Here is a 17485-nt window from a genome sequence, read left to right as displayed (position 1 = left end):
CTGTCCCTGGCTGTTGCAGGCATTTGGGGAATGAAATCAGCAGATGGAAAATCTCTCCCTTGCACATGCACGTGCTCTGTCTCTCCCTCTTTCTCTGTCCCTCTACCTTTCCAGTAAGTAAGTAAATCTTTAAAACAAAAAAATTGGTGTGAATTCATGATTTTCAATGTATGTAGGTAGATGAGCAAGTGTATATTTTGTGTATTCCCTATCTCTGTCCTTTGAGACAGCTTGGGATTTGCAACATCCAAGAGAAATGAACACATTTAGCACCTAGATCTTGGTTTTTAAATATCACTTCTCATTAAAAGGAACCAGAGTTCCTTGAGAAAAAGACTGTTTCCAGGGGCACAACAGGGGAAATAGAAGATGAGCCAGAGCCAGAAACATCTAACGGTGCTGGGAAATAAGTGAATGCTCATAAGGTGTTTGCAGTGTGTCTGAAGGACATGGAAACCATCTTGAAGAATTCCTGTTGGTCAAACTGGAGCAGTTTGAGCATCAAAATAATTATCATACTGATATTTAACACACTTAGTAAAATAGGGATCTAGGAGTCTATATTAATGTAAATAGATGAGGGGCCAGCACCGTGGCACAGCGGCTTAACTCCCTGGCCTGAAGCGCTGGCATCCCATATGGGCTCTGGTTCAAGTCCCGGCTGCTCCATTTCCTATCCAGCTCCCTGCTGTGGCCTGGGAAAGCTGTAGAAGATGACACAAGTCCTTGGGCCCCTGCACCCGTGTGGGAGACCCAAAAGAAGCTCCTGGCTCCTGGCTTCAGATTGGCGCAGCTCTGGCAGTTGTGGCCAAATGGGAAGTGAACCATCGGATGGAAGACCTCTCTCTCTCTCTCTCTCTCTCTCTCTCTCTCTCTGTCTCTCTCTGTCTGCCTCTCCTCTATCTGTGTAACTCTGATTTTCAAACAAATAAATAATAAACATAAAAAATAAATAGATGACTAAGTGAAAGTGTAACTTAATTGAGAAGCTATAGACACCAACATAATCTAGTGATCAAAGTTAGTATAACTAAATGTGATCCTGCACTAGATTCTTTTACCATTTTTTGAAAGATTCATTTATTTATTTGAAATTTGAAAGATTTACTTATTTCCATCTGCTGGTTCACTCCCCAAGTGTGAACCAGAAGTGGCCAGAGCTGGGCCAATCTGAATCAGGAGCCAGGAGCTTCCTCCAGGTCTCCAATGTGGATACAGAACGTGGGCCGTCTTCTACTGCTTTCTTGCCTAGGCCATAGCAGAGAACTGGATTGGAAGTGGAGCAGCTAGGACTCAAATCGGTGCCCAAATGGGATGCCAGCATTGCAGGCAGCGGCTTTACCTGCTGCTCCACAACACAGGCCCCGATTCTTTTACAATTAATGACAGTTTTGAAATAACTGCTAAAATAAGAATGGGAAGGAGAAAGAATTCAGCTTACTGGTCAGGACAACTGTACATCACGTAAAGTACCTAAATTTGATTCCCAGCTCTGGTTCCTGACTCTAGCTTCCTGCCAGTGTACAACCTGGGGAGCAGGAGTGATGATTCAGATAATTAGGTTCCCAGCTCTTGGCTTCAGCTCCAGCCCAGCCATTGAGGGCATTTAAGGAGTGAACCAGTGGACAGGAGCTTTCTCTTTCTTTCTGTGCCTTTCTCTGCCTCTTAAATAATTTTTGTAAAAAATATGAATGGGGTCTGAGGTTACACAGTAGTATTGTATCAAAGTTAATTTCTTCAGATTGGCATTTATCATAATGGTTAAGATCGCACTAGAGATCCCCATGTCCTACATTGAGGTTCCTGGTTTCAGCGTCAGCTATTCCACTTCTGACCCAGACCTAGATTCCTGCTCGTTTGTGCCCTGGCAGGCAGCAGCTGATGACTCAAGTTTTTGAGTCTCTGCCATGTACGTGGGAGAACTGGGTTGTTCCCGGTTCCCATCTTGGACCTGGCCCAGCCCTGGCTGTTGGAGGCATTTGGGGAGTGAACGGTGGGTGGAATATCACTCTCTGTGTCTTTGTCACTTTATTTGCCTTTCAAATAAAGTGAAAATAAATAGAAATGTTTTAAAAGTTCATTTCCTGCTTACAAAGATTGAGTGATGGTCCTTGTTTGTAGGACAAATACATGAACCATTAAGAGTGATGGGACATTGTAACAGAGATGGTTCGGAAGAAATGTATTGTCTTACAATTTTATGTAAGAATGAAAAGTAAAAAATAGTTTAAATATATTATAAAAATTAGTATTTTATGATATTAAACATACTAAAAAGAATGACTATACACATCAGCTAAGATTCCATACCAGACGAAAGCCTTGATCATTGTGACATTGTTTGTAAAGAATTACTTACTCTTAGGAATCTAGAATGGAGCTAAATTCTGTTGTCATGAGGCCTGCATTGTGGGTGATGAAAGAATTCCCAGAGCAGCCAGATCGGGTGAGCAGAGTTAGATTTATTGATCCCAGAGCAGTCAGATCGGATGAGCAGTTAGATTTATTGAGCATGCTGCAAGGGAGTAACAGGCAAGCAAGACAGCCAGAGGCATATACTGTAATGGCAATCTCCTCAGAGTTAGGATGAGTTTTCTTGTGGTCCAATGGGTTTTTCCCATCAGATAATTTGCATTTCTGGGTGGAACTGAGGAGTTTCTTACCCATTGATTGTCTCATGGAATTCCATTTGAAAACAATGCAGGAAGAATAATAAACATCCATGAGCCTATAAACCCAAGAAATTATTTTGGGAATTAATGAAGTTACTATAATTAAGAAATTCCAGGCCCGCACCGTGGCTTAACAGGCTAATCCTCCGCCTTGCGGCGCCAGCACACCAGATCTAGTCCCGGTTGGGGCGCCGGATTCTGTCCCGGTTGCCCCTCTTCCAGGCCAGCTCTCTGCTATGGCCCGGGAAGGCAGTGGAGGATGGCCCAAGTGCTTGGGCCCTGCACCTGCATGGGAGACCAGGAGAAGCACCTGGCTCCTGGCTTCAGATCAGCGCGATGCACAGGCCGCAGCGGCCATTGGAGGGTGAACCAATGGCAAAAAGGAAGACCTTTCTCTCTGTCTCTCTCTCACTATCCACTCTGCCTGTCAAAAAAAAAAAAAAAAAAAAGAAATTCCAGAAAGAAGTTGATTGTCAGTCTTTTTTTTTAAGATTTATTTTATTTAAAAGACAAAGTTACAGAGAGAGGTAGAGACAGAGAGGTCTTCCATCTGCTGGTTCACTCCCCAGATGGCTGCAACGGCCGGAGCTGCCCCAATCTGAAGCCAGGAGCAGGGAGCTTTTTCTGGGTCTCCCACTCAGGTGCAGAGGCCCAAGGATTTGGGCCATCTTCTGCGGCCTTCCCAGGCCAACCGGCACCCATGTGGGATGCCAGCGCTTCAGGCCAGGGCTTTAACCCGCTGCTCCACAGCGCCGGCCCCTGTCAGTCATCTTTGAAGTCTGCTTTATACCCCTCAGTGACCCTCCTCTCCAAGACAGAACCACAGCTGTGAATTTTAGGTTTATAATTCCCTTTTTTAGAAATAGTTTGGTTATGCTAGATCGATTTTCTGTCCTTTCATTTTTTGGTAGTCTCCCTAATGCCAAAGGCCTCATCTTTCTCTTTTGGTAACTTTGGTATTGATGTAAAAGCAACATACTTAATAGAAATTTATTAGTTCTTGGCAAAAAAAAAAAATTCTGTGGTCACTAACTGAAGAAAGATAATCATGTTGTAAATTTAAGAAGATGTTTTTGAACATGAGAGGTAAGTCATCTTTATAGAAGGTGTTGTTGAAGTGCCACTGTCCTAAACCTTAAATATTAAGTAACTAAAGACCATTGCAGATATTAGTTTAGTTTTTTTTTTTAATATCATTATTGTGTATTTTGAAAAGAGAACACTTATGGATCTTGGTTGTGTTAATTTCATTTAGTTCTTTTTTTTTTTTTTTTTTTAAAGGTTTATTTATTTATTTATTTGAAAGAGTTACACACAGAGAGAGAGAGAGAGGGAGGGATAGGGAGGGATGTCTTCCATCCAATGGTTCACTTCCCAATTGGCTGCAACGGCCAGAGCTGTGCCGATCTGCAGCCAGGAGCCAGGAGCTTCTTCTGGGTCTCCCACGTGGGTGCAGGGGCCCAAGGACTTGGATTATCTGCTGCTTTCCCAGGCCATAGCAGAGAGCTGAATCAGAAGTGGAGCAGCCCGGTCTCAAATCGGTGCCCATATGTGATGACAGCGCTTCAGGGCAGGGCGTTAACCCACTGCGCCACAGAGCTGGCCCCCTCCATTTAGTTCTAATAATGGGAGTGAATCGACAGCAAATTGTAGTATTTTAATTGTAGTGTCACACTTGGAATGTTGGACATTACCACAGATAGTTTGAAATTCAACTTCTCATAAGCTTTTGATTAATACCATATTTTAAAAATATAACAGAAATCAGCCGGACTACTATGAAGTGGTTTCTCAGCCCATTGACTTGATGAAAATCCAACAGAAACTAAAAATGGAAGAGTATGATGATGTTAATTTGCTCACTGCTGACTTTCAGCTGCTTTTCAACAATGCAAAAGCCTATTATAAGGTAAGAAAGCACCAAAGTTTATAAATCTGACTTTTTAATGTTGATAAATCCAACAGGTAATTAGTAGTTTCTCTTTATGATTTGAGTCCATATTTTTCTCACTGTAGAATGAACTTCCATATAATTATGAGCTATTTTTATTCTGTAAGTGTCTGCATCTATCATTTGCCCATTTTTCTCTTGGGCTGTTTGTCTTTTTTTTTTTTTAACGTTCCTGTTTGCTCTTCATTTTATTTTATTTATTTATTTATTTATTTTTTAATTTTTGACAGGCAGAGTGGACAGTGAGAGAGAGAGAGAGAGAGAGAAAGGTCTTCCTTTGCCGTTGGTTCACCCTCCAATGGCCACCGTGGCCGGCGTGCTGCAGCTGGCGCACCGCGCTGATTCGAAGTCAGGAGCCAGGTGCTTCTCCTGGTCTCCCATGCAGGTGCAGGGCCCAAGCACTTGGGCCATCCTCCACTGCACTCCCAGGCCACAGCAGAGAGCTGGCCCGGAAGAGGGGCAACCGGGACAGAATCCGGCACCCCGACCGGGACTAGAACCCGGTGTGCCAGCGCCACTAGATGGAGGATTAGCCTGTTGAGCCATGGCGCCGGCCTGTTTGTCATTTTTTTTATTTATTCTGGGAACTTTAAAATAGTTATTTTTTTTTCTTTAAGATTTATTTATTTGTTTGAGGGTCAGAGTTATATGGAGAGAGAAGGAGAGGCAGAGAGAGCAAGGTCTTCCAGCCACGGGTTCACTCCCCAGTTGGCCACAATGGCAGGAGCTATGCCAATCCAAAGCCAGGAACCAGGAGCTTGCTCTGGGTCTTCCCATGTGGGTGCAGGGGCCCAAGTATGTGGGCCATCTTCCACCATTTTCCCAGACCATAGCAGAGAGCTGGATAAAAAGTGGAGTAACCGGGACTAGAACCGGTGCCCATATGGGATGCCAGCACTGCAGGGAGCAGCTTTACCTGTTATGCCACAGCACTGGCCCCTAAAATAATTCTGATAGTAATCCCTCTTGATTATGTGTTTTACATATCTTTTCCCATTATATATATGTCTGTCTTTTCACTATTTAGGATCTTTGATGAATAGAAGTATTTTTTGTGTTCTTTTTTAATTTTTTTTTTTTTTTTTTAAGATTTACTTATTTGGAAAACAGAGTTGGGTCCAAAGCTGTGAAATATGAAGGCTAAGCTTCAGCCTGCAGTGCCAGCATCCTATTTGGGTGCCAGTCCTGGCTGCTCCACTTCCTATCCAGCTCCCTGCTAATGTGCTGGGTAAGCAGTGGAAGATGGCCTAAGTACTTGGGCCCCTGCACCCATGTGGGAGACCTGGAAGAAGCTCCTGGCTTCAGCCTGGCCCAGCCCTGGTTGTTGTGGCTATTTGGGGAGTGAACCAGTGCATGGAAGACCTCTCTCTCTCTCTCTCTCTGTCTCTCTCTCTTTTTCTCTCCATATCTCTGCCTTTCAAATAAATAAATAAACCTTTAAAAATAGAGAGATGGCAAGACAGATCTTCCATCTACTAGTTAACTCCCAATGACCGTAGTGGCTGACATTGGGCCAGGCCAACGTCAGGAGCCAGGAACTCATCTTGATCTGCTGTGTGGGTGTCAGGCACTCAAGTACTTGGGCCATCTGTGTTGCTGCTTTCCCAGGCACATTAGCAAGAAGCTGGATTGAGCCAGTGCTCAAAAGTAAAACTGTGCCAGTGTTGAAAACAGTAGCTTAACCCACTGTGCCCTAATGTGGGTTCCAAGAGGTTTTTTGTTTTTTAAGATTTATTTATTTTTGGCCAGCGCCGCGGCTCAATAGGCTAATCCTCCGCCTATGGCGCCGGCACCCCGGTTTCTAGTCCCGGTAGGGGTGCTGGATTCTATCCCGGTTGCCTCTCTTCTAGGCCAGCTCTCTGCTGTGGCCTGGAGTGCAATGGAGGATGGCCCAGGTGTTTGGGCCCTGCACCCCATGGGAGACCAGGAGAAGCACCTGGCTCCTGCTTTCGGATCAGTGCGGTGCGCTGGCCGCAGCACACTGGCTGCGGCGGCCATTGGAGGGTGAACCAATGGCAAAAGGAAGACCTTTCTCTCTGTCTCTCTCTCTCTCTCACTGTCCACTCTGCCTGTCAAAAAAAAAAAAAAAAGATTTATTTATTTTTAACTTGAGAGTCAGAGTTACACAGAGAGAGGAGAGGCAGAGAGAGAGAGAGAGAGAAGTCTTCCATCCAATGGTTCACTTCCCAATTGGCCACAACGGCTGGAACTGCACTGATCTGAAGCCAGGAGCCAGGAGCTTCTTCTGGGTCTCCCACGTGGGTGCAGGGGCCCAAGGACTTGGGCCATCTTCTACTGCTATCCCAGGCCATGGCAGAGAGATGGATCGGAAGTGACGCAGCCAGGACTAGATCCAGTGCCCACATGGGTTGCCGGCGCTTCAGGCCAGGGCGTTAACCCACTGCACCACAGCGCCGGCCCCCAAGACGTTTTTAATATAGTCAAATTTATCATTCTTTAACTTTGTGTTTTATTCTTTTGTGGGTATTCTTTCAGAAATTCTTGTTGTTCAGACTGTAAGATATTCTTCTCTTATATCTTCTCTTAAAAGTTATGTAGTTTTGTCTTTCACATATAACCCTTTAGTGAAGTGGAGCTTAATTTTTTTTTTTTTTTTTGGACAGGCAGAGTGGACAGTGACAGAGAGACAGAGAGAAAGGTCTTCCTTTTGCCGTTAGTTCACCCTCCAATGGCCGCCGCACCGCGCTGATCCGATGGCAGGAGCCAGGTGCTTATCCTGGTCTCCCATGGGGTGCAGGGCCCAAGCACTTGGGCCATCCTCCACTGCACTCCCTGGCCATAGCAGAGAGCTGGCCTGGAAGAGGGGCAACCGGGACAGAATCCGGTGCCCTGACCGGGACTAGAACCCGGTGTGCCGGCGCCGCAAGGCGGAGGATTAGCCTAGTGAGCCATGGCGCCGGCCTGGAGCTTAATTTTTGTGTCATTTATGAAGGAGGGAAGCTCTTTTTTCCCCACAGATATAACTATCATCATTCTTTCTGCAGTCATTTGCAGTGTCAGTGTTGTCATCATTTTCATGGGCTTTTTTTTTTTTTTTTTTTTTTTTAAGATTGATTTATTTGAAAGAGTTACAGAGAGGCAGAGGCAGAGGCAGAGGGTGGGTGGGAGGGAAAGTCTTCTGTCCACTGGTTCACTACCCCAGATGGCTGCAACGGCCGGAGCTGTGCTGAACGAAAGCCAGGAGCTTCTTCCCTGTTTCCCTGGTGGGTGCAGGGACCCAAAGACTTGGGTCATCTTCTACTGCTTTCCCAGACCATAGCAGAGAGCTGGATCAGAAGAGGAGCAGCCGAGACACAAACTAGCACCCATATGGGATGCCATCGCCACAGGCAGCAGCCTTACCTGCTGTGCCACAGCACTGGCCCCTTCATGTACTTTGGATCTGTTTCTGACCTTTTATTCTGATTCTGCAGGCTGGTTTGTTAACTATTCCATTCATTTTTTTATACGTTTTTAAAAAATATCCATTTGAGAGGCAGAAAGGCAGAGATAGAGAATGGGAACCATCTTGTGGTTCACTCCCCAAGTGCTCCCAGCAGCCAGGGCTAGGCTGAGACCAAAGCCAGAAGCCTGGAACTCAGTCCAGGTTTTCCACGTATGTGGCAGATAACCAATTACTTGAGCCCTCATCGCCGCTTCCAGGTCTACACTGTAGGAAGCTGGAGTCAGTATACAGAAGCAGGCATCAAACCCAAACACTTTGATATGGAACTTAGGTATCATTACTAGCATCTTTTTTTTTTTTTTTTTTTTTTTTTAATGAGTTGAAAGGCAGAGTTAAAGAGAGGCAGAGGCAGAGAGCGAGGTCTTCTATCCGTTGGTTCACTGCCCCAAATGGCCACAATACCCGGAGCTGGGCCAATTCAAAGCCAGGTCTCCGATGTGGGTGCAGGGGGCCAAGGACTTGGGCCATCTTCCACTGCTTTCCCAGGCCACAGCAGAGCGCTGGACTGGAAGTGGAGCATCCATATGGGATGCCAGCACTGCAGGCGGCTGCTTTACCTGCTGCGCCACAGTGTCGGCCCCAATTTTTTTTTTTTTTTTTTTTTTTTATCTAGTAAAGAAACTTCTTATGAGACTGGTGTTGTGGCACAATGAGTTAAGCCACCACCTGCAATGCTGGCATCCCATATAAGTACCAGTTTGAGTCCTGGCTGCTCTGATCCAGCTCCCTGCTAATGTGTATGGGAAAGTAGCAGAAGATGGCCCTAGGATTGCTATACCCACATATAAAACTCAAATGGAGTTGCAAGCTCCTGGTATCGGCCTGGCCCAGCCCCAGCCATTGTAACCATTTGAAGAGTGAACCAGTGGATGAAAGATCTCTCTCTGTCTCATTCATTTTCAGGTGTACACATGGTCACGCTCTTTGTCTCTCTCTAACTTTGCCTTTCTTAACTATACTTAGTTGTTTGTCTTTGCTTAAAATCATTGTAAATGAAGAAACAGAGTAAGTATTGAAGTTTTATTGTAATTGCATTCAGTTTATAGATCATATTGGGAAGAAGTGATATGATAATAACTGTTCCAGTCTGTTAATCTAAGTCTTCTTTACTGTATTTCAGTGAAGATTTCTGCAAAAAGATTCTAGAAATGTTTTGATTTCTTAATACTATATATATATATATATATATACTTACTTGAGATATATTTAATGCACCCTATTAAATTACAGATTTAAAGAGTTAGTAGGAATTTCCTATGCCCCTTCTCCTAACATGTGACAACTACTCTTTCTGTATGGATTTGTCTGTTCAGGGCATTGCATATAAATTGATTCATACAATATATAATGTTTTGGTGATGACTTCTGTCACTGAATATAATGTCTTCAAGGATCATCCATGTTGTAACATTTTAATTCTTTGTTCCTTTTTATGGCTGAGAAATATTTCATTGTGTGAATGTATCATATTTTGTTCATGTATTCCTTAGTTGAGGTCTGTTTGATGGCTGCTTTGGGCTGTTGTGAATACTGCTGTGAATGTGGTGAGAGTGTCATTTGTTGGATATTCTGCTCTTCCTGTTACAGTGTTGCTAATTTTTTTGTATCCTTACTGATTTATCAACCTGAACCATCCAGTTACCAAATAAGGAGTTTTTATTTTTCAATATTTAAAGATTTATTTATTTGAAAGTCAAGAGAGAGAGGGAGAGAGATTAATTTTTATCTTTTACCCACTGATTGCCCAAATGCACACAACAACCAGGATTAAGCCAGCCTGAGTCAGGAAGCTGAAACTCCATCTTGGTCTCCCACATGGCTGGGAAAGTTACTGAAGATAGTCCAGGTACATTAGCTGGAAGCTGGATCAGAAGCAGAGCAGCAGGGACTCTAACTGGCACTCCAACATCTTTGAATGAGGTGTCTTTAAATGTCTCTGTGATGATGGATTTGTGTATTTCTTGTAATTCTGCTAGTTTTTGCCGTATATATATTGAAACTATACAAATAGGAATATGCAAGGTTGAAATTGTTAGACTGTCCTAGTAAATTTTATTTTTACTATGATGTGTAGCCCTTTCTATCACATTTTTAATTTAAATGTATGGTCTGATATTCTATAGCTATACCAGCTTTGTTTTAGTAATTTCCTATTTTATGTTTTTTCCTTTCTCACACTTTCAGCTTTTTCATATCCTTCTAATGCTGATATATCATGTAAAAAAAAAAATGTGAACTTCTGTTAATCCAGTTGATAATCTTTACCTTTTTTTTTTTTTAAAGATTTATTTATTTATTTGAGAGGCAGAGTTACAGTGAGAGAAGGAAAAACAGAGAGATCTTACATACACTGGTTCACTCTCCAAGTGGCTGCAACAGCCAGGGCTGAGCCAGGCCAAAGCCAAGGATCCAAGAGCTTCTTCCAGGTCTCCCAAGTGGATGGCAGGACCCTAAGGAGTTGGGTCTTCTGCTGCTTTCCTAGGCACATTAGCAGAGAGCTGGATCAGAAGTAGAACACCTGGGACTCAAACCAATGCCCATATGGGATTCCATCCAGCATTGCAGGTGGTGTCTTAGCCTGCTGTGCCACAGCACTGGCCCTAATCTTTACCTTTTAATTAGAACCTTTCAGTTCTGTATGATGTTGGTGATTACCATTATATCTGAGTATTACTACCATCATATTTCTACTTTCTGTTTACCTAACTTTTTAATTGTTTTCTTCATTGTCTTTTGCTTTCACTTTGATTTTGTTTTCTTGAAAATTAGGAATATGAGACCTATTGATACTCTTTTAGTCTTTTTATTAAAGATTTTATTTATTTAGGAGAAAGTTACAAACAGAGGGAGGGAGAGGCAGAGAGGCAGGTCTGCCATCCGCTAGTTCACTTCCCAAATGGCCACAGTGGCTGGAGCTGAGCTGATCAGGAGCCAGGAGCCCAGAGCTTCTTTTGGGTCTCCTACCAAGGTAAAGGGGCCCAAACACTTGAGCTATCTTCTACTGCTTTTCCAGGCCTTACTAGAGAGTTGGATTGGAGGAGGAGCAGCTGGGACATGAACCAGTGCCCATATGGGATTCCAGCACTGCAGCTGGAGGCTTAACCCACTGTGCCCTAGAACTGACTCCAGGGGCTTTTTTTTGTTAATTTATTTGTTTGAAAGAGTTACAGAGAGAGAGGGAGAGACAGAGATCTTCCATCTGCCTGTTCACTTCCCAAATGGTTGCAACAGGCCTGAGCTGATCTGAAGCCTGGAGCCAGGGTCTTCCGGGTCTCCCACGTGGATGCAGAGGCCCTAGCACTTGGGCCTTCCTCCACTGCTTTCCCAGGCCTTCAGCAAGGAGCTGGATTGGAAGTGGAGCACCTGGGACTAGAATTGGCGCCCATATGGGATGCTGGCGCTGCAAGTAGGTGCTTAACCTACTCTGCCACAGCGCCTGCCTCAAACCTAAGCAGTTAAACATCATCTGCTGCCTCCCAGGTTTAGTGTTGGCAGGAAGCTAGAGTCAGGCATCAGAGCCAGAAATCAAACCCAGGCACTCCAATGTGGGAAATGCTTTCTCTACTTTTTATGAGTGTTTTCATTTCTTAATGGCTTTTTTTTTTTTTGGAATTTTGGTTTATTTTTGAAAACATGATGTCCAATGTTGTTTTTACTAGGAAGTTGCAGTCACTAATTAGTATGCTTTCCCCCTGTCTGCATTTCAAATAATTTTTTTAAAAAACTGGATTGTAAAGAAACAAGTAATACTAGAATAACCATTAGTTTTCTTTAAAAGACTGTCTTTTAAATTTATTTGAAAGGCTGAATGACAGAGAGACAGAGAGTCCATCCATTGTTCTACTACCCAAATGACTCTAACAGCCAGGGCTAGGCGAAGGCTGAGGTCAGGAACCAGAAACTCAATCCAGGTTCCCCATGTGGGTGGCAGAGACCCAATTACTTCAGCCATTGCCCTTGTTTCTGGGTCTATGTTAGCTGGAGGCTTGCATCAGAAGCCAGAGGCAGACATCAGACTCTGGTACTCCAGTATGGGATGCCTGTGTCCCACTGTACCACAACATGTGCCCCAGCTTCTGTATTTTTATCAGGTCTTTTAAATAATCTTTCTTAGGGTGGGTGTTTAGTGCAGTGGCGGAAATCACAGCTTGGAATGCCTGGATCACATGTCTAAGTGCTGATTTGAGTCTGCGCTAGTCTGCTTCCGATCTAGCTTTCTGCTAATGCACCTGGGAAGGCGACAAGCAGTTGATTGCCCAAGTACTTGGGTACCTCCCAACCATGTGGGAGACCCAGATGGAGTAACTGGCTTCTGGCTTCAAGTTGGCCAGCCCTGGCTATTGTGGACATTTGAGGAGTGAACCAACAGATGGAAGATATGTCTGTCTCCTTGTCTATCTCTCTGCCTTTCAAATAAAGTGAAAATATTTTTTTAATTATCTGTTTTAATATGTTGATCCTTAGTGTGTTTTTTTTGTTTTTGTTTTTGTTTTTTTTTTTAAGATTTATTTATTTTACTTGAAAGAGTTACAGAGAGAGAGAGAGAGGTCTTCAGTCCACTGGTTCACTCCCCAAATGGCTACAACTTCCGGAGCTTGGCCGATCTGGAGCCAGGAGCTTCTTCTAGGTCTCACACATGGGTGCAGGAGCCCAAGGGCTTGGGCTGTCTTCTACTGCTTTCCCAGGCCGTAGCAGAAAACTGGATTGGAAGAGGAGCAGCCGGGACATGAACCGGCACCCATTATGGGATGCCGGCACTGCAGGTGGCAGCCTTACCCACTACGCCACAGCATTGGCCCCAGTCTTAGTTTTAATTTAGCAAATAATTATCCTCTGCCTCAAGTCTTTCATTATATAATGAGGTAAACATAGATACTTCGATTTCATAATGCCTTTTAAAACATGTACGTACTTTCTTGGAATAGAGATTGAGGCCCTATGTCTTTTAAAAAGGATTTTAAATTTTGTAATATGTTTTCAAAATTATACCTTAAAATTACCAGTCTCTTCTGGGACAGGATGCTTTCTAAGTAGTGATTAGTATACAGTAAAATACTGAAGTGATTTTTTTTTCCCTTTTTCTCTATGCTAATATGCAGCCAGATTCTCCTGAATATAAAGCTGCTTGCAAACTCTGGGATTTGTACCTTCGAACAAGAAATGAGTTTGTTCAGAAAGGAGACGCAGAAGATGAGGATGATGATGAAGATGGGCAGGACAATCAAGGCACCGGAACTGAAGGAGTGAGTGTGTAGCTGTATCAGTGGTGAATGGGCTATTGGAAGGTGGACAGGGTCCTTGTCTGTGATTCCCTCTGTGCTGTTGTTGGTAGCTGGGCTTCCGGTGCTGCTGTGATGGCAACTGGGAGGGTAAATGGACATTCAGCCGGAGATCCACTCCAGTTTTAAGAGATTTTACAATGTTCTGGACAATGCATGCCATGACTGGTTGTTTTCATGAAATACTCTTACATCAATGCACATTTTCTGTTCTGTTTTAAGGGCTAGTCCAGCATCTAAATTGAAACATCATATAGGAGTATACAGTGTTGGAGAGTCAACTGACTTACCTTACTTAGGACTGCTTCTGTAGGTTAGACTGGTTAATGTTCTTAGAATTTGTTAGGTACGTTCCCACCTCTGGAATTTTGCAGTTGCTTATCCTAGAAATTAAAAAGATAAGCTTAAAAACAAAGATTTATTTATTTATTTAAAAGGCAGAGTGATAGAGGTGGAGAAAATGAGAGAGAAGAGAGATTCCATTCACTGCTTCACTCTCTCAAATGTCCCTTACAGCCAGGGCTGGGCCAGACCAAAGCCAGGAGCCAGGAACTCCATCTGGGTCTTCCACATGGGTGGCAGGACCATCATCTATTGTCTTCCAGGCCCATTAGGAGAAAGCTGGATCAAAAGTAGAGTAGGCAGGACTTGAACTAGGCACTCCAGTAAGAGATGTAGACTTCCCAAGTGGCAGCATAGCCCATCATGCCATGGCATCTACCCCAATAAGCTTATTTTGATGTAGAAAACTTTTGAAGTCCATGTATACAAGGTACCTTCAGAAAGTTCATGGAAAATGTGTGTTATGAAAAACTGTACTTGGGGCCGGCGCCGTGGCTCAATAGGCTAATCCTCCGCCTTGCGGCGCTGGCACACCGGGTTCTAGTCCCGGTCGGGGCGCTGGATTCTGTCCTGGTTACCCCTCTTCCATGCCAACTCTCTGCTATGGCCCGGGAGTGCAGTGGAGGATGGCCCAAGTCCTTGGGTCCTGCACCCGCATGGGAGACCAGGAGAAGCACCTGGCTCCTGGCTTCGGATCAGCACGATGTGCCGGCCGCAGTGGCCATTGGAGGGTGAACAATGGCAAAAGGAAGACCTTTCTCTTTGTCTCTCTCTCTCTCTCACTGTCCACTCTGCCTGTCCAGAAAAAACTGTACTTGGATTTTGAATTTTTTGCAACAGAATTTTTCTTTGAGTTCCATTTTCCATGAATGGAAAATTTCTTGAAGTTCCCCTGTAGTTCTTAGTCATCTCATCAGTTTCTTTTATGAAATTGTACTGTTGAATTAAATAGGTGATTAACAATAGTGATTCACTGCAGTTTTGGTCTGTGATTTTTTTCTTTTTTTTTTTTTTTTTTTTTTAAGATTTATCTATTCATTTAAAAGGCAGAGTTACAGAGAGGCAGAGGCAGAAGCAGAGAGAGAGGTCTTCTGTCCACTGGTTCACGCCCCAAATGGGTGCAGTGGCTGGAGCTGGGCCATTATGAAGCCTGGAGCTTTCTCCAGGTCTCCCACGCAGGTGCAGGGACCCAAGGACTTGGGCCATCTTCTCCTGCTTTCCCAGGCCATAGCAGAGAGCTGGATCAGAAGTGGAGCAGCCAGGACTTGAACCGGCACCCACATGGGATGCCAGTACTACAGGTGGCAGCCTCACCTGCAATGCCAGCGTTGGTCTATGATAAGTATACGGGAGAAGTAACTTAACCCATGCTTTCTTAGGGCCTTTCCTACAGAGTCCCCAGCCTTAATATATACCCCTAGAGCTCTAGGCAAAAAATAAAAATGCCTACATTTAGAATTTGCCTATATCTCTTTCTGTTAGGTCTAACTGACAAGAACTTGAGAGGTTCTTATTCATTTATATACTTCCCAAGCTTCTTCCTAGCCCTAAGATTCTTGTGAAAAGGGAAAGAATTTATTAGCAAGGCAGAGTGACAGATCTTCCATTTGCTAGTTTACTCCCCAGGTGCCTGCAACAGCTGTGGTTGGGCCAGGGCTAACCCAGGAGCCAGGAACTCTGTCCAGAGGTCTCCAAAGTAGGAGATAGGAACCCGAATACCTGGACTGTTATCTGTTGTCTCCCAGGTGCATTAGCAGGAAGCTGGATTGGAAGCATGGTGTAGCTGGTGCTTGAACCAGGCACTCTGACATTCTAGCATCCCAAGTACTGTGCCACAACACTTACCCTAAGCTTCTAATTTTTAAATAAAGAATAGTTTCTTGGAGCAGATATTTGGCCATTAAGCTGCCTGCATCTCATATCAGAGTGACTAGGTTTGAATTCCAGCTCCACTGTGGATCCCAGCTTCCTTCTGTTACAGGTCCTGGGAGGCATCAGGTAATGGCTCAAGTAGTTGGATCCCTGCCACCCTTGTGAAATGGATGGAGTTCCTGGCTCTTGGCTTTGCCCTGACCTAGCCCTGGCTATGGTGGGCATTTGACGAGTGAACCAGTAGATGGGATCTCTGTGTCTCTCATTCTTGCTGTCTCTTTCAGATAATTATGTTTTGTCACCTGCAGCAAATTTCCAAAGTAACTGTTTGGGCTCGGAGTAAGGGAGTCTTGGCTGCAGAACATGACTCTCCTATTTTTGAAGGTAACTGAGTGGTACCATGTTTTAGCCAGGAAGTAAATGTAAATGACAGGGGCTGGCGCTGTGGTGCAGTGGGTTAAACCTTTGCTTGCAGTGCCGGCATGCCGTATGGGTTCTGGTTCGAGTCCCAGCTGCTCCACTTCTGATCCAGCTCTCTGCTGTGCCCTGGGAAAGTAGTGGAAGATGGCCCAAGTCCTTGGGCCCCTGCACCCACATGAGAGACCCGGAGGAAGCTCCTGGCTTCGGTGCAGCTCCAGCCGTTGCAGCCATTTGGGGACTGAACCAACGGATGAAAGACCTTCCTCTCTGCCTCTGACTCTCATTGTCTGTAATTCTACCTCTCAAATAAATAAATGAAATCTTTTTTAAAAAATGTTAATGACATAAAAATGGGAATATTAGTTTACTTTCATCATTGTCATGTTGATTGTTTAAACTTACGTAGTTTGGGCTCTGACCAAATTAATGTCTTATATTTTAGATAATTACTGGCTGTCCTACTATTGCCAAGTAGGCTAAGTCCAAGACATGTTAGTGCCCTCCTCTCCGTGGATTTACTTAGGACAAAACTATCAGTGCTTTTAAACCAGAGGGTAATGATTGAGCTTTATTTTATAAACGCAAAACATGGACTTTAAGTAACATTTAATATAAATCTTGGCCAAGATATCCCATTGTTCGTTATAGAAACTTGCTTTCAACTCAAACCCTGCTTCTCCCTGAGGCATGTCCTTTTCTGTGTTCTGGGCTAGGTGTAAGCCAGTTAGTCTGAAAAGTAAAAATGGTGTGTGTCACTTTGCTTAATCTCTTTTCAACTTTGATTTAACTCAAGTTCAGTTGTTAGACCTGACAAAGTACTCCATGATTAAAAGCATGTAGTCCCAACTCTGAAGTCACTGTCCTGTCAGAATACCATGACTTTGGTAGAAGCAAATGACAGATGTAGAAATCGCCAAGCATTACAGTGCTTGCTTTCTCTGGCTCTGTTACTTAGACTCTGAAAAAATACTCATTTCATAATAAGGTGCTTGAACTTTGCCATTACAGTGTTCACTGCAGAACAGAGTTCAGGGTTTTAGTTACTGAATTAGTGTAAGGGGCTTCATTCATTCCTTGTAAGCCGTTCTGGGAGTGCAGCCACATTGTCCAGCATCAGTCAGAACATTTCTCTGTTATTCTTGAACTTGTTACTGCTTTGAAACTTTTGTTTTGAATTAGCTTTTCAATCTTAAAAGTTCCTTGATATTTGCTATGTATTTATTGATTTGTCACAAAGTACTTTTTTCTGTCCGTCTTCCCTCCACCTTCACCCTCTAGTCTTCTCCAAGTTACTTGAAGGAGATCCTGGAACAGCTTCTTGAAGCCATAGTTGTGGCCACAAATCCATCTGGACATCTTATTAGTGAACTTTTTCAGAAACTGCCTTCTAAAGTGGTAAGTGATATGATTGAAGATGGGTGAATTAAATGTTTAATTTTTTTTTAAGTACCACAAGCATTTTATTAGTTGTGTGTCATTAGTA

The 17485-nt window shown here is 43.8% G+C and overlaps 1 protein-coding gene across 17 annotated transcripts in view; it reads left to right on the top strand.

Annotated features, from left to right (window-relative positions):
- The window catches only part of PBRM1 (polybromo 1), a 136092-nt gene that overhangs the window by 18445 nt on the left and 100162 nt on the right, over positions 1-17485 (top strand). For all 17 annotated transcript variants that reach the window (XM_062201045.1, XM_062201043.1, XM_062201042.1 and 14 more), the window contains 3 exons: positions 4434-4581; positions 13189-13332; positions 17281-17397. In XM_062201045.1, the coding sequence (XP_062057029.1) occupies positions 4434-4581; positions 13189-13332; positions 17281-17397 (409 nt within the window). The remainder of the gene's footprint in view (positions 1-4433; positions 4582-13188; positions 13333-17280; positions 17398-17485) is intronic.

The sequence above is a fragment of the Lepus europaeus genome, chromosome 9 (assembly GCF_033115175.1).
Source record: "Lepus europaeus isolate LE1 chromosome 9, mLepTim1.pri, whole genome shotgun sequence".
In the NCBI taxonomy this organism is placed as follows: domain Eukaryota; kingdom Metazoa; phylum Chordata; class Mammalia; order Lagomorpha; family Leporidae; genus Lepus; species Lepus europaeus.
The sequence above is the reverse complement of the archived record's forward strand: the minus strand, read 5'-3'. Positions and strand labels throughout refer to the sequence as shown.